Below are 25065 nucleotides of genomic sequence, written 5' to 3'. Positions count from 1 at the left end.
CAAGTTACCTAGGAAGAGCACTGCCCTCTTGGGGTCTATTCACCACGAAGACCCACTTCTGTGTGGTCACCGCCCTTGCTTGCTTACCACTTGGAATTTGTCAGTTTGAGCATACATCAAAGTCTTCCTCTGCATGAAAGCAGCGGGCTTAGCTCATCAGCTAATCGAGTTAGTATCTGGCTTATTTCTTAAGGTTCAAAAATTAAAAAGGCAGTTTTTTGCTTTGCAGGCAGCAAGGCATGAGGCGCAGGCCTCTACTGTTCCATATGGCACAGGAAGATGCTTTTAGCAAAGGGCACTGACAAGGTAAGCCAACAACAAGTAGGTTTGGCATAAAGACAACCCTGTTTGGGGGCCTGAAGGAACGGTGCGCCTGTGGACTGTTCACTGGTCTGTCCAATCAAGGCTTGGTAAACCCAAGTAAAGCTGACAAGAAAAGGGTTTTAAAAACCTCAGTACAAAAGATCCTCTAACACATTTGGAACCAAATTGTTCTTAAAAACACTGTACTAAGTGTCACAAAACTTTCCCTCCAATCTACTACTAGAAAACACTCATGCCATGGCCTACAGACCCAGAGGAATCAGGACAGATAAAGAGAAACCTGTTCTTTGAAAAAAAAAAAAAAAAAAAGACAGCAGTACATAAAGTGCTTCTTTTTTAATGAAACAAATCCAAAAGATGTACAGTCAGGCTCAAGTTGTGCAGTTCACAAGCATGGAGAAAACAAACAAACAAAACGACAGAGTTCGAGAGAATTGGAGCTAACCCAGGACGAGGCTGGACTTGCCGCCAGGGGGATTTCTTCGGGATGGCACCGGGGCCGGAGCCACTGGGCTGGGCACAGGCGCAGCAGGCACGGGCTTCTCCTCACTCTGCCCGAGGCTGGCCTGCAAGTCTGTGTCCACATTTTCTAGGAAAACAGAAGGAAGTTAAGGCTAGCAACTATTTCCAGGTAAAATGAAGAGTCTTAAGATTTTCTTGGAGGATGGTTCAAATCATACCTAGAGATATCACATCACACACGGAGATAACAAACCATAGGTAAAGAAGGCAACAGTCATTCAATCATGTCCCCACAACCCAAAACCAACCACACATACATGAAGATGTAAGTATTTTTTTTTATAGGTTTATTTATTTGAGAGAGAGAGTGCAGGGGAGCGGCAGAGGGAGAGGAAGAGAGAGAATCCTCGAGCAGGCTCCCCACTTGGTGCAGAGCCCGATGCTCAATCCCAGGACCCCAAGATCATGACCTGAGCTCATGACTGAGCCACCCAGGCGTCACGAAGATTCAAGTCTTTTAAATCAGAATATTACAGATAAGTGGGGCACCTGGGTGGCTCAATTGGTTAAGTGTCGGACTCTTGATTTCGTCTCAGGTTGTGATCTCAGAGTCCTGAGATCAAGCCTCACATGGGGCTCTAAGCTCAGGAGGGAGTCTGCTTAAGATTCTCTCTCCCTCACACTCCCCCTGCTTGTGTTCCCTCTCTCGCTGGCTGTCTCTATCTCTGTCAAATAAATAAATAAAATCTTAAAAAAAAAAAAAAAAAGGGCGCCTGGGTGGCACAGCGGTTAAGCTTCTGCCTTCGGCTCAGGGCGTGATCCCGGCGTTCTGGGATCGAGTCCCACATCGCGCTCCTCCGCTGTGAGCCTGCTTCTTCCTCTCCCACTCCCCCTGCTTGTGTTCCCTCTCTCGCTGGCTGTCTCTATCTCTGTCAAATAAATAAATAAAATCTTAAAAAAAAAAAAAAAAAAAGATTCTCTCTCCCTCCGCCCCTCCCCACTGCACTCTTTCTCTAAAATAAAAGAACATTACAGATAAGCTGTAGGCCCCTAACCCCCAATCCACCTCCACAGGGGTCTCTTCTCCCTACTCTCAGAGGGCCTATTAGGAGTTGTATTGGACATAAATGATATAAACTTCCTTTTTTTACAGTCTTAGAAATTTACCCATATTTATACACATGGTCATAATTCACACTACTTAATTAATTGCTTTATAGTATTTTATCACACAAGTCAGTATATTTGATATAATATAGTACTGTATTTGCTCTACTGATAGCAAAAAATTAGACAACCCAATCACTCCACACACAACTGTAATGTAGACAGACGGGAACAGGTGCCCACGGGGATACGAGGCTCCCACCTTCAGTAAGAACAGACACTGCCCGTTATCCTCCCAAGAGGCTGTGCCATGCTCTACCCCCAACCTGTGTCAGAGGTCACTGTCCGTACACCCTTGGCACACCCACCATTCGATAATGTTTTATTCCTATTTCATGTTACGTTTCCATGATTACTAGGTGAGCTTGATTTTTCAAGTAAGCTCCACACCCAGGGCGGAGCTGAACTCATGACCCTGAGATTAAGACCTGAGCTGAGATCTAGAATCGCCCGTGTGCATTCTCTAACAAAACAAACAAACAAAAAGAGCTGGACACTTACCTGACTGAGCCACCCAGGCGCCCCTTTTGATTTCTTTTTCTAACCACAAAGATAACCCATTGTACTGACATCATTTATTAATGAATCTACCTTTCCCCTACTGGCTTATGATATCTCCATTAATCAAGTCATTCCCATTTATATTAACTGGTACTTTCCATGTCAAAGTCTTGAGAATTAGTGTATTATTACCCAACATCCTAGACATTGCTTGATGATCCACTAATCTGTGAAATTCCCAACAAACATCTATTCTTAACGAGGCAGTTTCCTAACTCGGAAAAAGTCTTTGTTCCAAGTCAAAAGTGACTGCAAAATGCCCGGTCTCATTTCAGTGTTAAACTATCAAATTCGATTCAGTTGCATATTCTAACACCTGCTCTAGAATAAAATTTCTCTCTCAGTCTGTCTCTCACACATACAAAGGCACCTTTAGTGTAAGAAACCAAATACTAGTTCATAAAACCTGGAAGAAAAGCTACCTTTAGGTTTAAAGACATTTATTCCCTCCCCTAGATTAAGGAGTTCCAAAACACTGGAAACAATAAAAGAGAAATACTAGTTATGATGGGATACCACGTAAGAACTTCACATGAACTCATACTGGACACCAATGAAAAGTTCCGATGTTGAAAAAATGTACTTTAAGTCCCTCAAAGATTAACCATAAAAGTTCATGTTACTAAAACCACTTGTATCAAGTTTTGCTTCAGCTAACTTTGATACCAAGAAGTCCAAAGGGGAAAAGGTCTAAGATCAGAAACTCAACAAAAAACTCAGAAATGGGGGCTCCTGAGTGGCTCAGTGGATTAAGTGTCTGCCTTCAGCTCAGGTCTGCTCAGTGGGGAGCCTGCTTCTCCCTCTCCCCCTCCCCCTGCTCATGCTTTCTCTCTCAAATAAAATCTTAAACAAAACAAAATAAAACAAAACACCTCAGAAATATGCTACTGCTACTTTTGACATTTTCTTTTATGAATTTTTGGAGGTAACGTAACACATACAGTGTTCTGTACTATTCAACTACAAGTAAAAATCAGTATGAAGCTTTCCAAAACAATAGCCCTCATGCGTGGTTATAAACAACAGTGTGGCAAGAAAGGGTCACCCCCCGCCCCGTTTCCCGTTGCCACACTCTTGTTGCACAAGAAGCAGGATCCAATGCATCAACATTAAGTACACAAGTCCTCTGAAAAGTATCCCTTAAATATGTCCCATTCACTGTAAATACAAACAAAACCCAAAAACTGACATTCTGAAACAATCCAAGATGGACGAATACAGAGCATGAACTCCACCTGAGCCAGCCTATCGATTTAAGCAATACTGTTGCTTCTGCTAGGACTTTGCCTCACCACTACACATGCTCTAACAGTTCCCATCGTCTGTCTGGATCAAGCAGTTACAGGAGTACTTCTAAAGGACACATTACCTTGCAACTCCACCATGGTCATTTATTTCCATAAAGTAATTTTTATTTTTATTAAGATTTTTTTAAAAGTAGGGGCGCCTGGGTGGCACAGCGGTTAAGCGTCTGCCTTCGGCTCAGGGCGTGATCCCAGTGTTATGGGATCGAGCCCCACATCAGGCTCCTCCGCTATGAGCCTGCTTCTTCTTCTCCCACTCCCCCTGCTTGTGTTCCCTCTCTCGCTGGCTGTCTCTATCTCTGTCGAATAAATAAATAAAAAATCTTAAAAAAAAAAAAAAAAGATTTTTTTAAAAGTAATCTCCACACCCAACGTGGGGCTTGAACTCACAACCCTGAGATCAAGAGTTGCATGCTTCACTGATTGAGCCAGCCAGGTGCCCCTCCATAAAATTACTTTTTTTTTTCTAAAGATTTTATTTATTGGGGCGCCTGGGTGGCACAGCGGTTAAGCGTCTGCCTTCGGCTCAGGGCGGGATCCCGGCGTTACGGGATCGAGCCCCACATCAGGCTCCTCTGCTGGGAGCCTGCTTCTTCCTCTCCCACTCCCCCTGCTTGTGTTCCCTCTCTCACTCGCTGTCTCTATCTCTGTCAAATAAATAAATAAAATCTAAAAAAAATAAATAAAGATTTTATTTATTTATTTGACAGAGAGAGAGAGGGAACACAAGCAGGGGGAGTGAAGAGGGAGAAGCAGGCTTCCCGCTGAGCAGGGAGCCTGATGCGGGGCTCGATCCTAGAACACTGGGATCATGACCTGAGCCGAAGGCAGACGCTTAACGACCGAGCCACCCAGGTGCCCCCATAAAATGACTTTTAGATAAATCAAGCTCACACCCACCAATCGTATATTTGTCTTTCATTATTAAGGGAACAGTTTTGTCTTTCAGTACTAGATGACATGCCAAAAGAGAAAAAAAAAAAGCACATATGGAGAATAAACAACAGCAGGCCTTAATGTAAATGCTCCTTTGTCTAGTCAGAAATACTCCAGCCAGAAAGAATGGAGGCCAGTCTGTTACTCCATCCCTTTAGTCTATAATAGGGCAAGTACAGAAACTGAAAGTAAGGCTTGAGAAACTTACACAGGACCAGACAGAGAAAGCTTTTGTCTGTTCAATCTAATAACTGAAAAATGGGACTTTAAACACAAACACTTCTACTATAGTACCTATCTCATATACTCCTGACTTGTATTTCTTCCTCAGTACATCAGTGAGGACACTGAACAGACACTTACATCAGAATGAATGATAAACAGATACTTATATCAGAATAAACGATAAAGTGGTTTATTATAAGGATGAAAGAATTAGAACATCAAGAACTAGACTGTCTAACTTGCCTGAGGGTGGGAAAGACTTTGACCTAAATCCCGTGGACCTTCTCCCTCTGCTACAGATTTCCCACGTGCTCCCTTTAGCCATTCCTGTATTTCATTCCACAAAAGAGGAGGGCAACTTTCCTTATATCCAAACAAAATCTGTCTTATTTAAGCTGAGTAGGAAGAAAAAGAAAGAAAGAAGAAAGAGAAAGAAAGAGAGAAAGAGAGAAAGAGAAAGAAAGAAAGAAAGAAAGAAAGAAAGAAAGAAAGAAAGAAAGAAAGAAAGAAAGAAAGAAAAAGAAAAGGAAAGAAACTGAGTAGAGTAGCTTGACTTTAAGCAGACTTGGCAACAGGACTGGCGTTGACCTCTAGGCCACCAGATGGATCTTAAATTGTTAGGCCCCTTGTCATTTCATGACAAATGAACTAAAATAAAGACTTGTTATACTATACAACTCAGGGTGCTGTTCACCTAAAGAATCTGTAACAAACTGAACTGGGGGAGAATTATCATTAGCAGGAATAAGGACACATTTTTCAAAACTTCATCAGGGGCTCTCACATATTTCTCCAGGATCCCCAGATTTCTAACTATATCCACTGTCCAAAAGTAGTGACTTAAGGATTAGGTGCTTCTTGCTAAGTAAGGTTTGATGTGGAAGTATTTCAGATTATGAAAAGCAGCGAAACTGAAAAGCCCTGAGGATTTCTTTACCTCCAGAAGAGTCTGCAAACAGAACACACTGGACACAAACAATAATGAATACATCTTCAGTCCAGTGAGAAAGTGACTTGTACACCGAGCAGGAACCCAGGTAACGCTCGCAAAGGAGATTCTCCTCCCACCATGCCCATCAGGAAACACTGTCTGAGGGGCGCCTGGGGGGCTCACTCGGTGAAGCGTCCGCTGTTGGCTCAGGTCATGATCTCAGGGTCCCGGGATCGAGCCCTGGGTCGGACTCCTTGCTCAGCGGGGAGCCTGCTTCTCCCTCACCATCTCCCTCTGCCACTCCCCCCACTCATGCTCTTTCTTTTGCTCTCTCTCTCTCTCAAATAAATAAATAAAATCTTTAAAAAAGGAAAGAAAAGAAACTGAGAGGGCAGAAGAGGAATCTGGTTCTTAAACCTGTTTCACGGGACAACTGCCTCACAAAACGTAATGGTGGGAAGAGGCCCGGAGGAAGCAACCTCTTCCTTCTGGGCCGGACGGCCTTCTGACGGCTGCATTTCACTGAGTCAACTTTCACCGGATTCCTACTGCCTGACACACGTAAGCCTTTCATTACATGCAGAAGTAACCCTCCGGCACTTGTTAAGGAGTTCCAATGAACACTTCAAAGACTGAATATCATTAAATAAATGATTATAACTCATTTCCACATATAATTGGTAACATGGATGCTGGGAATTTACATCTGCCCCCTAAATCATCATCTGAAGATCACAGAGTCTTGCTGAATAAGCACCTCAGCGTAAAATCAAACGAACTTGGTAAATTAAATGCTGTGGGCCAAGCTGGAAATGCCAGAGCATTATTACTGAAAAGCTCTCATTAAGAACAACAGACAACACCAGCCTGACTAGTGTACACATATATGTGAAAGACTCTCCGTTTTTCCTTTCTGGTGCATTTCTGACATTGCTCTCACTGTGGCAGATACCAACGTGGCCATGTTTGCTAACCTCCCAGTTTCATTTTTCTTTCCTCCCCACCCAATGTGTGCTGACACTTGGGGCACAGCCAGGTCTCACTCCCCAGTCTCTTTCCCCAAGACACAATTTCAATAAAAATTCCGACCTATTCTAAAACCATTTATAGAACCAGAAATTTGGGCTTCAGAAGGACTCACCATGAATGTCACCTTCTCCCTGGAAAAGAAAAGAAATTCAAAATTTACTTCAGGTTTTATTTTTAATTTTTTAAAGTTTATTTTTTTAGTAATCTCTAAACCCAACGTGGAGCTCAGACTCGCGACCCCTGAGATCAAGAGTCACATGCTCTGCTGACTGAGCCAGCCAGGTGCCCCTAAAATTTTACTCCCGATTTTAATTTTGTAACAAACAAAGCAGTCACAGTTCTGACAGGCTACTATCTACTTGAAACCAAATGTGGAATTTCATTTGGATGCAGGCAAGTTCAGGGTCAGGCTGCAACGCAATTACATTATAGCCTTTACTTACTTTGAGACAATGCTGAACAAAACTGCTGCATGACAGGTTGCCCCAGTGCCAGCAATATCCAACACACCAAAAAAAATTAACATTTACGCCAAAGCCTAATATCAATTAGCATTTCAGAGGATCTTTTATCAGAATGGGAAACTGGTAAATTTATCCTTCCATTCTCCCTCTCCTTTCTCCTTATCTGGCTGTTGAAGGGCCTCTATAAATTCCAGAGCCCCACACAGGTCTCTCCACACTTGCACAGCTGATGCCTCTGAGGTCCCTGCTTACAGGCTTCCAGACACATCCCTGGGGGCATTGGGACCGTGCTCCTCTGCAGACAACTGAGGGTAACGCCCAGGCTGCAGTTTCTTGGAGCTCAGCTCAAAGTAACTGGGCAATGTTTGCCAACAATGAAAACAGTCTTTGAACTCAGAAATGCTACTATATATGAGTTATGTAGGAAGTAAGTGTGATCCAGAAGTTCCCAAAATCGATAGTGAAGCTCTCTCCTTCTACTAATCCTACTGGTAGAAGAGACAGCTGAACAGACCCAGATCATGTCACCTCACTTTTCTAACTTTATTGATCTTTCATTCCCAGTATGGCCTCAGTCCCTTTCCTAATTATCTCTATGTGAGATGCCAGTGGCAGAACTGAAGCTCTTAGTACAATAGGAGAGAAGTGAATTTCTAAACTGTATCGTCTTCAAAGCCCTTCCCCCCGCCCCCATGTTGTCATACTGACCTTCAGATCTAAGAAGTCTCCAGCGTTAGCTTCAGAGGAGTTCCTTCTCTGGGGTCCAGATGACTCAGCATCCTCTCTGCCACCACTAGACTTGGCACCTGAATTAAAACATACTTTCTTGAGGAACACGACAGAAAGAACTAAAGCAAAACACTTCTTCCATTAGTGATGTTCGTGTTAGTCTCGTATTACAAAATGAGCAAACTGTTAGAAGGGTTGACCGAGAGCATAAAAATTCTACAGAGAGACCGAATAACCCAATTTGACCTCAGTCCTCATTCTGACCCCTCAAGACTCAGTAGTTCCCACTTCTTGGTCCCAGTCCTTCCTCCACTGACAAGCGTGAATTGTTGTCAATCTCATTATGGATGAGCTGGATTTTGCTCACCACAGAAAATCAACTCTAGTTATTCATGCTGCGTCTGCCCCTTTGACCGGTGATCACAGATGGAACCAGTACCTGCCGACTTGGCCCATGAAGGAGGATTTTCCTCAGGTGTCCCAAAGATGCTAGACGCCATTTTGTTCCTCCTCACAGGCTGTTCTGTTGGTTCATCAAAGCCTAATGAAAAATTGGATCCACCTCCTGGAGGCCGCAAAACCCTTGGAATAATGGCAAAACATCCATTTCAGATGATACCAAAACATTTCTCGGCATAAATGTTTTCAAACTCCTTTCATTTCATTTCCCTCATCCATTCGTGGTAACGGTAACCCCTGATAACCCTCCTAACCCCTCCCCACAAGCTGCTAATGGGAAAAAGGAACCGATTCTTCGTGGTATAAATTCAGCACTGGATCACACCAGTCAGAATGGCTAGTAGCAGACAGACAAGAAACGACAAGTGTTGACAAGGATGTGGAGAGAAAGGAACCCTCGTGCACTGCTGGTGGCAATGTAAATTGGTGCAGCCACTGTGGAAAACAGTAGGGGGGGGTCCTGAAAAAATTAGTAATAGAAATACCGTATGACCCAGTAATTCCACTCTGGATATCTACCTGAAGAAAACAAAAACACTAATTTGGAAAGATCTGTGCACCCCTAAGTTTACTGCAGCATTATTTACAACAGCCAAGACATGGAAGCTGCCCAAGTGTCCACTGATAGATGACTAGATAAAGAAGATGTAGTATATATTTACAATAGGATATTACTCAGCCGTAAACAAGAATGAAACCTTGCCATCTGACACAACATGGATGGAGGCAGAGGGTATGATGCTAAATGAAATAAGTCAGAGAGAAACAAACACTACATGATTTCACTTCTACGTGGAATCTAAAAAACAAACCAAGTGAACAAACAAACAAACAAAAAACAGAAATAGACTCACAAACACAGAGAACAAACTGGTGGTGGCCAGAGGGGAGGGGGGTGGGGGGATGGGTGAACCAGGTGAAAGGGATTAAGAGGTACCAATTTCCAGTTATAAAATAAATAAATCACAGGGCTGAAAAGTACAGCAAAGGGAATATACCCAATAATATTGTAATAAATTTGTATGGTGACACATGGTGACAATACTTATCGTGGTGGGCATCTCATAATATATAGAATTGTCGAATACTGTACGTTGTACACCTGAGACTAATATAATATTGTATGCCAACTATTCTCAATAAAAAAATTAATATTTATTTGTAGTAAAGTTGTCTGACACACAAGGCAGCTGAAACATCCTGCTTGACGTCCCCTCTTAGGAGATAGCGAAAGACCGAACAGACCTCGCCTAATGGGCTTAGCTGGATATATTTGCAAAAAAGTTTAGAAGCGCATCTTGTTATTTATGTATTCAGAACACATTTCCATTTTTATTTTCAACAAAACTAAAAATGGAAGAATATACATGTAAAAGTTAAGTTGATTAATTTAGAAACCCAGGGAAAGCTGATGATAGTCTCCTCCTGTCTCGGTGTCACCAGCGAACCCCGTTTATACATCTGTAAGGCACGCAGCGTTCTCACTAGTAAACACAAGGGACTAGCCACAAGGAGGAAGTCCGAATGACACTGGTGGAAGACTCCCGGCATGTTCGGTAACCAGGCACCACTGAACACCCTCTGTAGCTTCGGTTCAGCAAGGAAACCCAGCACTTGCACATTTCCAGAGCTTCCTGCCTCAGGTTGATCAATGTGTTCCTTCCCTGGAGAAACTCAATTTAGCTTGTCCTGTCACTGCTTGGAAAGAGAAAACGGACATGATTTTATGGGAAGATTTTCTAACTACTGGTTCTATTCCGTTATTGGGGACAGGAGTGGTCTGGTCTTCTTAAATCAGTTTGACAAATATTTTTCTGGGAGTATGTCCATTTCACCCATGTTTCCAAATAAATAACAGTTGTCATTTGCAAACGCAGCTCCTTACATTAGAAAAGAAAGGAAAAATTAAACACTTATGGCATAAATTCCCTTCTAAGTGCCCCTCTGAGAGCGGTCCAAGTCTTGATTTCTTCAAAACTATTGTTGCATTCTAAATGTTTCCTCACTTCCATTATTTTTGTCTTTGGCCCATACATTATTTTAAAAGTACATTTAGACGTTTCCAAACATAGGGGTCTTTCTGGTTTATTAATTTCCAGCTTTTAATTATAAACCAGACAACAGCCTGTATGACATGAATCCTTTGAAAATTAAGGGAAGGTGCTTTTAAGGCCTAATATGTGGTCAGCTTAATAAATCTATATATGCTTGAAAAGAATGTGTATTTGCCAATGTTCTATAGGTGTACTAGGATCAAGCCTGCTAATTGTGAGTTGTTCAAATCTACTTATTTTTAAGTATGTTTTATCACTTTTGAGATAATCTATTAACAATTCCTACTACAATGAAGAGTTCGTCAGTTTCTCCTCAGAATTCTGTCAAGATAAGAGTTTTCTCTCAAAAAGACTGCCCCTGGGGGCGCCTGGGCAGCTCAGATCGTTAGGTGTCTGACAGGATTTCAGCTCAGGGCAGGATCTCAGAGTCGTGGGATCAAGTCCCATGAGCACACGCTCAGCAGGGAGTCTGCAGGAGGATTCTCACCCTCTCTCTGCCCCTCCCTCCACTCACGCGTGCACTCTCTCTAAATTAAATCAATCTTCAAAAAAAAAAAAAAAGGAGAGGAGGGGCACCTGTTTGGCTCAGTCAGTAGATCGTGCAACTGTCAATCTCAGGGTCGTGAGTTCAAGCCCCATGTTGGGTATAGAGATTACTTAAAAATAAAAAAAGTAGAACCGCAAGAGAAAAATGGACAGAAGGTATTAACAGGCAATTTAAAAATTTGGATAGCCTCTAAACACTAAAAATTAAATCCCACTAGCAAATAAATGAAATTCAAAACAAAAGGATAGATATTTTGCTTATTAAATATGAAAAAATGCCAATTTCCAGCATTAATTAAAGTGTGAGATTATAAATTTGTACAAACTTTCTTTTTTTTTTTTTTTTTTTTTTAAAGATTTTATTTATTTATTTGACAGAGATAGAGACAGCCAGCGAGAGAGGGAACACAAGCAGGGGGAGTGGGAGAGGAAGAAGCAGGCTCATAGCAGAGGAGCCTGATGTGGGGCTCGATCCCATAACGCCAGGATCACGCCCTGAGCCAAAGGCAGACGCTTAACCGCTGTGCCACCCAGGCGCCCCTATTTTAAAAAAAATATTTTTATTCATTCGAGAGAAAGAAAGAGAACGCACAAGCAGGGGGAGAGGCAGAGGATAAGGGAGAAGCAGACCCCGCCCCGCCCCTGAGCTGGGAGCCCAATGCAGGGCCCGATCCCAGGACCTGGAGATCATGACCTGAGCTGAAGGCAGACACCTAACCATCTGAGCCACCCGGCACCCCAAATTTGTACAAACTTTCTAAAGGATATTTTAATAGTATGTGTCAACTGTTTGCTTTTTGTATCAACCGGCATTTCTACTTCCAGAAATTATCCTAAACAGATAACTAGATATATGTAAAGTATACTCCTATAAAAATGTTGATCTGTAGGGGCTCCTGGGTGGCGCAGTCGTTGGGCGTCTGCCTTTGGCTCAGGGCGTGATCCCAGCGTTCTGGGATCGAGCCCCGCATCAGGCTCTTCCGCTGGGAGCCTGCTTCTTCCTCTCCCACTCCCCCTGCTTGTGTTCCCTCGCTCGCTGGCTGTCTCTCTCTCTGTCAAATAAATAAATAAAATCTTAAAAAAAAAAAATGTTGATCTGTAAATAAAATCGGGAATACCCTAACTGGCCCTTAGTAGGGGCCTAACTGGCCCTTAGTAGGGGCTTAGTTATCAAAGTATGTCCATACAACAGAAAGCTATATACATTAAGGTCAGATTTACCTTCATTAGTAAATGTGAGAAATTATTCAAAACACAGTGAATGAAAAACGTTGGAAAACAAACGTAAGGCCAATTGCGTGTTACATAAACGATGTGTGTATATATAGAGACACACTTATCTAGCTGTGTGACCTTGGGAAAACTGCTTAACCTCTGTTTATGCTTTGGTTTTCTCTTCTAGAAGAAGAGGTTCATGGTAGCTGCCTTGTAAGACTATTCTAAGGATATCCTATAAACTGTGCTTAGAACAGAACCTGGAACAGAGCCCTCATGGCTACTAGCTACTATCATCAGAACTAGACATAAATGCCTGAAAGTACATACACCACAATGTTATCCAGGGTTTGTGCTCTCAGATGGTATTTCAGGTGAATTTCAATGTCCTTTTTTATACTTCATATTTTTCTACATTGCCATTACTCTAAAATTTTTATTTTTTTTTAAGATTTTTTCAAAGTAATCTCTACACCCAACATGGTAGGGCTTGAACTCACAACCCCGAGATCAGGAGTTGCATGTTCCACCAACTGAGCCAGCCAGGAGCCCCAATCTAAAATTCTTTTAATGGCTGCTTCTGGGTCCCAGAATTCCCTGACAATCTTTCTTTTGACAACACTGTTATCCCACTGGCCATAGCATGTGATCGTTTGTGGGTACCCATGTCCCCTGCATCTTGCAACAGAAATCCTGGCTCCTCTGCTCCCTTGGGTGCCGCTGACACCCTGGCCTGGGCTCCCTAACACCACCCCTTCCTACCTTGTCCCTGCTACCCACAAGCCAGGAGAAGCAAGCCTTGGTTAAGCCTTGGTTAAGGCAGGACTGAAGGAAACATGACCAACTATCAGCAGGGCCCCTCCACCTTATCTACTTCTTACCTTCTTCACCAATCCAGTCAAGCCACTTTCTTCACCTTTCCCTGAATAGTTGGTTTGTCTCCACTCCGCGGTATTTACTCCCATTTTCACTACGGCCTAGAGCACTCTCCACCCTTTGCTCAAGGGCTCTTAAATCTCCACCTCCTCCATAAAGTCGATCAGTAGAACCCTCCATAGGCTCAAAGAATATCAGGTAATACACCGGGGAAAGGATGGCGGATCCTCTCCTTCTGGTGTAAAGTGCCCGAAAGTAAATGTTTTGGGCCTGTGGGTCATGCGGTCTTTTGCAACTATTCGACTCTGTCATGTAGCACAAAGGCAGCGACAGACAACATGAAAACGAACGAGCGCAGCTCTGTTCAAATAAAACTTTATTTACAGACACTGCATTTGGTTTTCATGTAATTTCCACAAGTCCAGAAATGAATCTTTTTTTTACAACCATTTATGAATATAAAAATCAGGCACCTGCTGCATTTGGCCCGTGGGCCATAGTTTGCTGGGCTCTGTTCTATTTAGTTCAACAGCCTCACTTTTTATGGCTCATTTGGTCAAGCGTCCAACTCTTTGTTTCAGCTCAGGTCGTGATCTCATAGGTTGTGGGATTGAGACCCATATCTGGCTCCAAGCTCAGCAGGGAGTCGGCTTGAGATTCTCTCTCTCCCTCTCCGGCTGCCCCTCCTCCCACTCGCTTGCTCCCTCGCTCTCAAATAAATAAATCTTAAAAAAAAAAAAGTGTGTCCAGGCATACATTTTATAAAGATGATAATTGTAGGTTTCCTTAATTAAACTGTTTAAATCATAATTAAAGGTGTGTTATAAATTCTTAATAGGCTTTCTCTCATGTTAAAGTTTGAAGCAACCAGGTTTTTAATCCCTCGTTCCCCAAATCAACAAAGACACCTGAAATAAGGGGCGCCTGGGTAGCGCAGTGGTTAAGCGTCTGCCTTCGGCTCAGGGCATGATCCCAGCGTTCCGGGATTGAGCCCCACATCAGGCTCCTCCACTAAGAGCCTTCTTCTTCCTCTCCCACTCCCCTGCTTGTGTTCCCTCTCTCACTGGCTGTCTCTCTCTGTCAAATAAATAAATAAAATCTTTAAAAAAAAAAAAAAGACACCTGAAATAAATAAAAATTCACCTGCTTCATTGTCATCCCCTTCACTCCCTAGAGAGGAGAATTATTTTCCTTTCCATCATAATTAAACCCTCATGAATTATTTTAGCAAGATGAAAATCTCCAGAACCCTAATGGGCTGGGAAGTATTTTTTGGCATTAAAAAAAAGGGGGAAAAAGGGGGAAAAAAGATACAAGCACCCAAACACCAGCTTAAAAAGAAAGTCAAAGCTCTAAGCACCCAACTTTTTAAAGGTCTGTGTTCCTCCCGCAATAGCAGGTAATACCTACCCCGATGACGTCAGTGTTGTAGAGCCCATTTGTAACAGTGAGACAACCCCAAACAAAGGATTTGGATCATAAGACAGAAATTATTTCAGTTTTATTTTTTAAGATCCTCCTATTCTTCCTGAACTAAACCAGGATTACATATTTGAGACTCAACAAAAACGTGCCCATGTATACGGATAGCAATTTTTTTTTAATTACTCTTTTTCTTTCTTCTTTCTTTAAACCCCAGGGTTCGCATGTGATCCTCACAAATCATCCCCTACCAGACGAAATTTATAATGTGCTTATGGCGCCAGAAAAATGTTACTGCAGAAACAAGTGAAGAATTCGGTGAGATTACAGAGGAAGGAAAGGTAAGAAGTAAATACAAGGACAAAGCTCCAGTCCTGAGATCACAATATTGGAGGGAAATTGATGACAAAAGGTGAATGAAAACATTTATTCTGCAGAACCAAAAACCATTCGAGCCTCACATTTCCAATGCACATATCAAAAAACTAGCATGAGGATTCATTTGACCTGGTTACTGAAATTCTTTATCAAGCACTAAACAGCACTTAACCCCAAAAGAGAAAACCTGATTTTTACATAATGTGTCAATTTTCACATTCTAATCACTATAGTCTGACCAGCAGAAAGTTGACCGCATGGCACAAAAAGAAAAACCGAGGTTCAGTGTGTTCCAGTGTCCTCTGAAAAAAAATGATCTCATTGCAAGGATGACAACAGAAGAGGGAGTGACCAGTATTTTCCTAGGTCTGTCCTACTCAAAGTCCCCAACCTGCCAGGACCCACCAATTTAGTTTTTTTAATCTTTCCCACTCTTTTCTACATTGTCTAAGGGAAAGGAATGAGTTGAAAAGGAATGTCATGTCCAACCTCCCGCCTAAGACTCACTGCTGAGGCCAGCTTTTTGTCCCCAAGTTCTCCAACCCCTGTGAGGCACTATTTCACAGCCGTCTTCTTAGCCCCACAAAATGGCTCCCTTTGTGCCACTTGCCCAGGACCCCAAGGCTGGCCGCACACGACAGCAGGTCGTGATCGATGAAGAATAGATGCCCAGAAAAAGTGGAACCTAAGCTTCCTACAGGCCTGGAGCAGGATCCCAGAAATGCCTGTATCCACCTTAAATGAACAGTGTGCAATTAGCCGAGACAATGTGGACACCTTCCACCGGTTACAAACCCTTCCACCAAGTCAGGCAAGGGCTTGGAAAAGGGTTCCAGTCCAAACACCCAAAGCCCTCTTCCCTAAATGCAGTAGCAAGACTGGCCAGAAAGGCCCCGGCTTCCCAGGTGGAGATAGTACGGAAGAGACAATGGATGTCTCCGGCCCCGCCCAAGAACAGGAAACCTCCTCCAGCTCAGGAACCAGGGCCAGCGAAGAACTCGCTCGGCAAACGTCAAAGGGGGAAGGGAAAGAGGTGGGATGCAAAGACCGAGGTCCGAAGGTTTGAGCGTAGAAAACCCACTCGGACTGGCTTACCCCCCTTTCGCGTTCGGGGTGGGCGCGGGAGGGGAAGGAGCAGGGGTCTTTCCTTTGTTAGCAGAGGGGAAGCACTTCGCAGAGGGCTGACGGCTGGGTCCTGGACGGGCGTGGGGGTCGCGATGACCAGCCCCGCCCGACCACAAATGCCACCTGCCGAGTGGGCCCCAGTGGGTAGGAGCCCGCAAGACTCGATCGCTGCGGCCGCAAGAGGTGACTGCCGCGCCGGGCGCGGGGCCGCCACCTGCCCCGGGCCAGAGGCAGGAGCGCGTGGCCTGGGGTGGGACAATGGGGCCTTACTGGGGCGCCCCGGAGGCTGCCCGGGCACCTGGGGGCCAAGACCACCGCCCTGGGGCCGGGCCAGCCGCGCCGCAAAGGGAAGGAAGCGAACCCTCTCCTCATGGCCCGACTACCGAAAGCCCGCCGCACTGCAAGGGCGAGCGGCCCCGGCCCTCCCCGGCCGACCCCTAGCTCCGGGGGAGGAATGAATGGGAGAGGAGTGGGAATCGGGCGGGGCCGGCGCGCCGGACTTGCGGGACCGCACAAAGACGGAGCCGACCGCCGAGCCCCGCCGCCCGGCCCGGCACGAGCGCGGCGCCCCGGGCACGTTACCGCCAACGACCGGCCGCCCGGCTCCCGTGGCCCCGCCGGACAGCGACCCCCCCCCCGCCCCCCCCCCCAGGTTCGCGTGGGGCGGTGCGGCCCCGCAGCCTCACCGGGAGCTATTCCTGCTGTTGGGATCGACTCCCTTGAAGGTGGTGGTGGTGGTCATGGTGCTGAGGAGCGAGGTAGGCTGGAGCGGGAGCAGAGCGCTGAAAGGGTCGGGTCCGAGGGGCGCAGAACTGCTCCCCACCCCACCGCCAGCGACCGCTGCAGGAGCCTCCGCCACCGCCTGCCTCGCCGGCCGCAGCCTTTATAAGGCTCGAAAAAGCCCGCCCCCACCATGACGGTATTGGCCAATTCAAATAGCTTTTTTCGTTCCTATTGGCTCCCTGGAGTGCCAAGCATCGTGCGGCACCTCGAAAGGCTGCGGTGGCCCCAGCTCAGCCTAAACCCGCCCCCTTCCTGATCTGGGTAGGTCTTTGGAAGTTCCCCCTCCCCCACCCCCAAATCTCGGTGATGATTGGACAAAGGACAGACCTGCCCCGCGCTGGGCACAAGTTGTGCTCGCTGTCACTTAAGAAAGTTACCTGACCGAGGGAAAAGCTCGCCCTGGGCGAGTTGGAACCCACAAGCCGAGGACAGGTTTGTCTTTACCATTCCCTTACTTGCCTTACTCATGGAGAGATAGTAAGGGCATGCTCATTAAGGCATGAAAATAACTGCCACAAATTGACATTCATTGAATACCTACTGTGTGTACCATTTAGAAACATGACAGTCTCAAAACAGCAGCACTATGAGTCAGCAACAGAAAGCAAGCCAAGATGATCCCTTTTAAAACGACTGGAAATTCTTCACATTTTAATGTCATTATTTAGCTGTCATGGGTGGTGCATGTACTAGACCAAAATTACAGTCGTTCCGATTTGAGGGCCTGTCTAAGGCTGGTTAATGCTCGGCGGTGGGGATCAGTCACATCCCTTGCTACCAAGACTATGGAGCAGCCCTGGCCTCCGCAGCTGTTTATAACCCTTAAGTCATGACTCTTCCACCTGTCTGGGTAAATCTATCAGTGCAACAAATGCAGACAACACTTGGAGGGCTCGAGAATGACTGTTTACAAGATCCTAATAGGAAAGTCTTGAGCAAACAAGAATGGAAGCCTTCCCATGTCATGCATGTTTCCTCAAGGCAGACCTTTTTCAGTATTTCCATAAAAATTAAGCAACGTTCCTCTTTGTGTGGCCGCCTCTTTCCTGGTAGTTGGAAGTTTGTATTCTTGGTTAACCACTCTCCTGGGTTTTCATGAAGAGCCAGAGATAAGTTCTCTTCTAGAAGGCATGGATCATGCCTTTAGGTGCTGACCACTTGTTTGGATTAAAATCTTCCCATTCTTAAAGGCTGGGCCTAAATTTCCAAAACTTATTTTTTTTTATTTTTTTATTTTTTTTAAGATTTTATTTATTTAATTGACAGAGAGACAGCCAGCGAGAGAGGGAACACAAGCAGGGGGAGTGGGAGGGGAAGAAGCAGGCTCCCAGTGGAGGAGCCTGATGTGGGACTCGATCCCATAACGCCGGGACCACGCCCTGAGCCGAAGGCAGACGCTTAACAACCGAGCCACCCAGGCGCCCCTCCAAAACTTTTATTTTTAATCATTTATTTTTTTCCCCAAAACTTAAAAAAAAAAGAGAGAGAGAGAGAGAAAAAAAACCCTTCAGACCAAGCTAGCCAGTGAGCAGACATGCCCTCCTTGTAAGTCACATAATTATTGACTAGGAGGTAAAGCAGAGTACGGTGATTGCTATCTCAGGCTCCCATAGGAGAAATCAGAGCTTGAATCCGGACTCTTTCCTGAGTGCTAGTTTCCCACTTGTAAATAAGGACAAAATAGGATTTCGGTTTTATAGAGTCGTGAGGACTGAACGAGGTAATGGATGGGAAGTGCTTGGCTCAACATGTTGAGGTCATCAAAGTGAAAACCATGTTTATTACCAGACATACTTGGAAAATCATCACAAACTTTTTAATAATCTGAAATTGTCTTTTATGTGTTAAATGAGGGGTTTGGACAAATCTTCAGGTGGGTCCCCCCCCCTTTTTTTTAAAGTAGGCTTCCTGCCCAACATGGGCTTGAACTCACCACCCTGCGATCAAGAGTCCCATGCTCTACGGACTAAGCCAGCCAGGCACCCCAAGGTGGGTCCCTTTAGGCCTAAACTTTTGTGAGTTTCCACTTGACTTGCCCGATTTCCTCCCTCCCTTGTAGTAGAAAAGACAGGTTGGTGTGGCAATACAGCACTGGACTGGAAATCGAAAAGCCTAGGTTCTGGTTCTGCTCCCTTAAAAAGACACTTCTGTGTCATTTATACTTTTTTTTATTTTATTTTATTTTTCATTTATGCTCTTGAGCCCAGTTTCCTCACCTGTAAATGGGGTTAACAGCACCCATTTTAAGTTGTTGTGAAGGTTGAAATAATTTTATGAATGTTGTACTTGGTAGGGGCGCCTGGCTGGCTCAATCAGTACAGCATGTGACCCTCGATCTCAGGATTGAGTTCGAGCCCCATATTGGGTGTGGATATTACTTGAAAAATAAAATCTTAAAAAAAAAAAAAAAGTTGTACTTGGTAAACTAAAGCTTTCTATTAGAGCTGCCCTATCCTGGCTACACATCAGAATAACCTATGAGCTTTTACGGAACACAAATGAACGCCAGCCCTATCTGAGATCTACTGAATTGGAATTTCAGTTGGGCGGGGCAGGGCGGTAGAGTCTAACCGTGGATATCTTTAAGAAGCTAAACAGGTCACATGGGCTTGGGCTGAGAACCTTTGCTTCAAAGGTAAGGGATCAGTCCCAGGGAACCCTTTTAATCTAATGATTTGTAAAGAAGAATAAATTATGTAAAACAAATATCTGATGAAGGCATTTTAGGCATGACTGTTTGGCACACTGTAAAGTAAAATTGCCAGGGGTATCTGGCTGGCTCAGTCACTATGGCATGTGACTCTGGATCTCAGGGTCATGAGTTCAAGCCCCACATAGGGCTTACTTAAAAATAAATAAAATTGGGGTGCCTGGGTGTCTCAGTTGGTTGGACATCTGCCTTCACGGCTCAGGTCATCATCCCAGGGTCCTGGGATAGAGCCCTGCTTCCGGCTTCCTGCTCAGCAGGGAGTCTACTTGTCCCTTTTCCTCTGCCCCTTCCTAACTCATGCTCTCTCTCTCAAATAAATAAAGTATTTTAAAAAATAAATAAAATAGGAGTGCCTGGGTGGCTCAGTCGTTAAGCGTCTGCCTTCAGCTCAGGTCATTATCCGGGCATTCTGGGATCGAGTCCCGCATCGGGCTCCCTACTCGGCGGGAAGCCTGCTTCTCCCTCTCCCACTCCCCCTGCTTGTGTTCCCTCTCTCGCTGCCTCTCTGTCAAATAAATAAAATCTTTTTTAAAAATAATAAATAAAATAAAAAAGGATCCTACCTTAAAGTAAAATTGCCAGAAATTTCCAGAATAACAAGCTTCCTGTTTACTTGCTCATGTCCTATAATAGTTTTGACTAAAATCATTATATTCCACTTTCTGCTACAAGTTGGAGATTTGGGGTAAAACGGATATGATACGTAGCTCTGCTGTAATGACCTTTGCTTCAGATGACCAACTCAACTGAAAATGGGACATTAATAAAATTACAGTCTGTTCAAAAGATCAGCAAGATCAGATCAGGATCAAAAGATGCAAAAGGATGGTTGCTCTCTAAATCATGAAGGCCCATCATTTATTTTTAAAATACATATTGAGGACTCTAAATCAATACAAAATTTGTTCTGAACCCTTAGGTTGACCTAAAAACCTAATGAGATATTGGACAGATGAAATCTTATGATAAGGAATGGTCTAACAGCTATTTCATGACTATACCAATGTTTTTCAAACGTTTATGAAGCAGAATCCAAATATATAAAACAGATGAACAGAGCAGCTGTGATTGAAACCAAGCAGAGGGTCCGAAATCCTGGCCCTTTCCACTTCTCTGTCCCTGGCTGGCCTTTCTCTCCACTGTCCTCTTTTGCACAAACCCTTGGTTCCATGCAATTTCAAAACGACTGCCCTATATGTATGTTCCATTTTCACCTGCTTTTTAAATACAGTGAAGGGGAGCATCAACAGGTATCCATACTCTGCATAACCTCTGTCTTTAAGCAGTAAGTGCCCCCTGATTTCACTTAGTTCCATGCTGCCACTTGCCTAATATATTCCAAGTACCAGTCTTCCGTTTGTAATTCAATTCAGAAAGCCTAGTAATCAGTGTTCCCAATAGGTTTTTGTAAACCCAGTATTCTCAGAATTTCCTCAGAACACAATCTATTGTTCTGAAGCAGGTGGCAAGAAATTACTATTTAAAAGATGTCAAAAAAATGTTTAAAGCCCTAATAATTTTCCTTTAACATGGACAGAAATCCTGTTGGTTTTTAAATTTGTTGCTGGGTATATGGAGTTTTATTCAAGAATGCAATGTACAACTTACTCAAAACAGAATAATCTGGAAGTTGTTCTTCACCACTTGAAGCCTACTAAGATAATAACTAAATTTAAACGAGACACAAAAATATGCATTGACATAGCATCTCTCTGCTCTCAAGCATCTTTTTTGCCTTGAATGTTACCAACTTTGTTCTGAATCCCCCATAATTTCAACCTGCCCCAATTTATTCCAGAATGCCAGAGGAAATGGGCAATCTCCAGGGCCTTATTATTGGGATTTACTCTACCTGGATTATGCAATCGGGTTTGAACCAATTTTTTTTTTAGAAGATTTTATTTATTTCTTTGATAGAGAGACAGCCAGCGAGAGAGGGAACACAAGCAGAGAGAGTGGGAGAGGAAGAAGCAGGCTCCCAGTGGAGGAGCCTGATGTGGGGCTCATCCCAGGACTCTGGGATCACGCCCTGAGCCAAAGGCAGACGCTTAACAACTGCACCACCCAGACGCCCCTCTTTTTTGTTTTCTTAAATAATCTCTATGCCCAACGTGAGGGTCAAACTCATGACCCTGAGATCAAGAGTTGCATGCTCCACAGATTGAGCCAGCCAGGCACCCCAATACATTTTCTTAATATTTTCTATTCCTTCTTTTGTTAAAAGAAAATGCTGCTCTTGTGCTTTTGAACTTCACTAAGTAGCTGAATTAATAAAGGACTCATTGACAAGTATTTCTAACAAGCTTTTCAACCCCAGAATTGCAGGGTGCCCCATGTCACTTCTGTGTGATTTAACCATACATATTTACACATACATTCTGTATCCATCACTCCTAAAGCCAAATTTAGTACGCATCTGTCCATTCTTTTCTTAGCTGTATCCTCACACACACAAAGGCAGATCTATGGCACAGAGAGACAACTGAAGGCATTTATTTTCTCTTGAAACTCATTTGCCATGAAACAAATGAACCACCTGAGATATGGAAGATGGTGGACATGTTTTGCCTTCTCTTTGTTGAAGGTAAACAAAATGGCACATACTCCCTACTAGGTCTGACATGCCATTCTCACATCCTTTTTAATCACTGGATTGTGGAGGGAGAACATGATTCCTATCTCCCCATTCTTTTCCCCTTCTCTCAGATTGAGCTGAATAAAATGATGTGGATTAAGTTTGTTCGCTTTCCCCAATCCCATCTATTTCTACATTTAATAAACTAGCAAAAAACTCCCTATCTGTCCTGCTCTCCTAGAGATGAATTTGGCCTTCTTTGCAAAAATAATTGCTAAAATTACAAACAACAAATCATTTTAAACAGCATGCCCTGAAAAATGTGAGAAAATTCTTCCTGTAACTTGTGGCAAAGTTAGCCACATAATATGCCTTAAAAATACAAACTGCAAAGAAAGCAAACATTACATGACAATTCTGAGACTTTAAACAGTTTCATAAAGGCCCCAGGGGTATAGGAAATCCTAAAATGATCTCATACCTAGTCACATGTCACTGCTTACAGGGAAATAACACTTCACATTCCAAATAGATTAAATTCCTAACCTGTTTATATGCTCTATTCTAATTATGTTCCACTCTGAGGAACTCTTTTCATTAGCTAATCATTTTACAGACTAAAGTCTCACTATAAAGCACGCGTGTCCTACTACATGGAGGACCACCCCTCAAATCACCACTTGCCTAATCAGAATGTTGAAACATGCTGTGGATAGGCCTTTTGGTTTTTAGAATATTGGAGAATCATTAAAATCCTGAGGACTGTTTTTCCTTAAAGACTCATTAGGGCACAATTTAGCATTAAGCATTTATTTAAAAACCTAACAAGACAAAGATTGAATTGTTTTAGAAGTAAAGAGAAAATTCTTGGCCTTTTTCATTTATGTTAAGTACAAGGCATCGGCACAGATTATGGAATTCTGTTGAAGCCTCAGAATCCTATGGCAGAGCCTTTACTGAACGCTGGAAATAACTTTTAAAAAGAGTTCAGTATGTGGGAGGCATTGTGCTAGGTGGCTAAAACATTTATTATCTCATGTAATCTTCACCATCCATAAGGTGCTTATTAACTCATAACAGTTGTGATGATGCCTCCCAGAATTGCTTCTCATTCCACTGCTTTGAAAATACATCTCTAGGGGTAGGACTCAGGCATTGGCATGTTTTTAAAAGCTCACCAAAGAATTCTAACGGGAAACCACAATCCAGAACCACTGTTAGTGATATTTAAAAGCAGTAGTATCTTAACTCAAAAATAACCCTCAGCAGCATAGCTGGCCCTCTCCAATACACCATAACCCCCACAAGGACATTAGGAAAACTCTCCAACATGCTTTCCTCATACCCAGGGATTCCACTTTCTACTGACCTCCTGCTGGCATAATCTCCTCGAGAACTACACACTCTGACTGGAGTCTCCCATTTCTCCTCAAACCATGCTACTCCTCACCATCTTCCATTCCACATCATCCCCTTTCGGGAGAATATAAAACGGGTGTTGTAACGCAACTAATGAATCATTGAACACTACATCAAAAACTAATGATGTGTTATATGTTGGCTAATCAAATTTAAATACAAAATAAATAAATGATCATCAGGTTAAAACAAAAACATGAGCAAGCAAAAAAATGAACCAAACAACTTGACACTCCGATTTCTGAAAAGTTGCTAATACCTTTTGTTTTGGCCTCAAGCAGTACCTATGAATAGGAGGGGTGCTTCGGAGTAAAAATTCTCTCATTTCTCTGTACAGAACTGTATTCACTTAGATACTATTTGCTACTTTCAGGATATAAATACGTGGGGTATTAATGTGAGAGCAGCCAGAAAGAGTTTAACTAAATTGTTCCAACAATTAATCAAAATGGTGGCAGTATAACTCCCATCATTTGAACCTCCCCTTCAAAGGCAAAAAAACCTAAAATGCAAAAATTAAGTATTTTCAACAATTCACTTATTTTCAAAGTGTTCTTTAAAAAGTGCTCCTTAGGGGCACCTGGGTTGCTCAGTTTGTTAAGGCTCAGGTCATGATCCCAGGGTCCTGGGATCAAGCCCTCCACTGGGCTCCCTGCTTAGTGGGGAGCCTGCTTCTCCCTCTGCTGCTCCCCCTGCTTGTGCTCTGTCAATAAATAAAATCTTTTTTAAAAAAAAGTTTTTAATAAATAAAAATAGAAAGTGCTCCTTAGGGATGCCTGGCTGGCTCAGTTGGGAGAGGGGGCAATTCTTGATCTTGGGGTCATGAGCTCAAGCCCCACGTAGGGTATAGAGATTACTTAAAAATTAAAAAAAAACAAAAACAAAAAAACCCTCCATGAATTTTTGCATAGAAAATGTCTTTATGGTAGCAACATACGTGAAATAGGGGAAGAACAACAATGAAGAACAGTTCATTTAAGAACAGTGGTAGTTATACACTGACCCAACTATCAATACATTAACTACAACACACCATATTACCAAACGGTGCCCTTTCCGCACTTTTCCCTCTGGCTTTTAAAATTCTATCAGGTTTTTTTCTACCATAAAGTTTATATTCCCCCCAACATGGCAAAAGCTCAGACATTTGTCAGTAAATTCCTAATTAAACAAGAACCCAATTCAAGACCCTTTATATAATCGAGTTCTCTGGCTTGAATTTCAATCCTAATTTTTAGGGCACCACCAAATCCCACCATTCAGCAGTACCTAGTCCAACAACTCAAGAGACATGCACTTACCTGATCTAAGATTTCTTGGGGGTAGGCTTCCCAACAACTGCACAATATAAACTGTAAATGGAGGTTGGTA

The 25065-nt window shown here is 43.4% G+C and overlaps 1 protein-coding gene and 1 long non-coding RNA gene across 2 annotated transcripts in view; one reads left to right on the top strand and one right to left on the bottom strand.

Moving 5' to 3' along the window:
* The window catches only part of LOC123802945 (uncharacterized), a 48404-nt gene that overhangs the window by 2144 nt on the left and 21195 nt on the right, over positions 1 to 25065 (top strand). Inside the window, exon 3 of the long non-coding RNA XR_006782712.2 lies at positions 14922 to 15045. This is a non-coding gene — a long non-coding RNA (uncharacterized LOC123802945). The remainder of the gene's footprint in view (positions 1 to 14921; positions 15046 to 25065) is intronic.
* Positions 608 to 17072, bottom strand: JPT1 (Jupiter microtubule associated homolog 1). The gene is made up of 5 exons (XM_045813960.2): positions 16894 to 17072; positions 8572 to 8714; positions 8112 to 8209; positions 7052 to 7070; positions 608 to 913 (listed from the first exon to the last, which is right to left on the bottom strand). The coding sequence occupies exons 1-5, from the start codon at positions 16947 to 16949 to the stop codon at positions 765 to 767; spliced, it is 465 nt and encodes a 154-aa protein (XP_045669916.1). The 5' UTR covers positions 16950 to 17072; the 3' UTR covers positions 608 to 764.

This window comes from Ursus americanus, chromosome 23, assembly GCF_024610735.1.
Source record: "Ursus americanus isolate L20-20 chromosome 23, mUrsAme1.1.p, whole genome shotgun sequence".
Taxonomy (NCBI): Eukaryota; Metazoa; Chordata; class Mammalia; order Carnivora; family Ursidae; genus Ursus; species Ursus americanus.
Note: the sequence above shows the minus strand (reverse complement) of the source record. Positions and strands in the feature narration are given on the sequence as shown.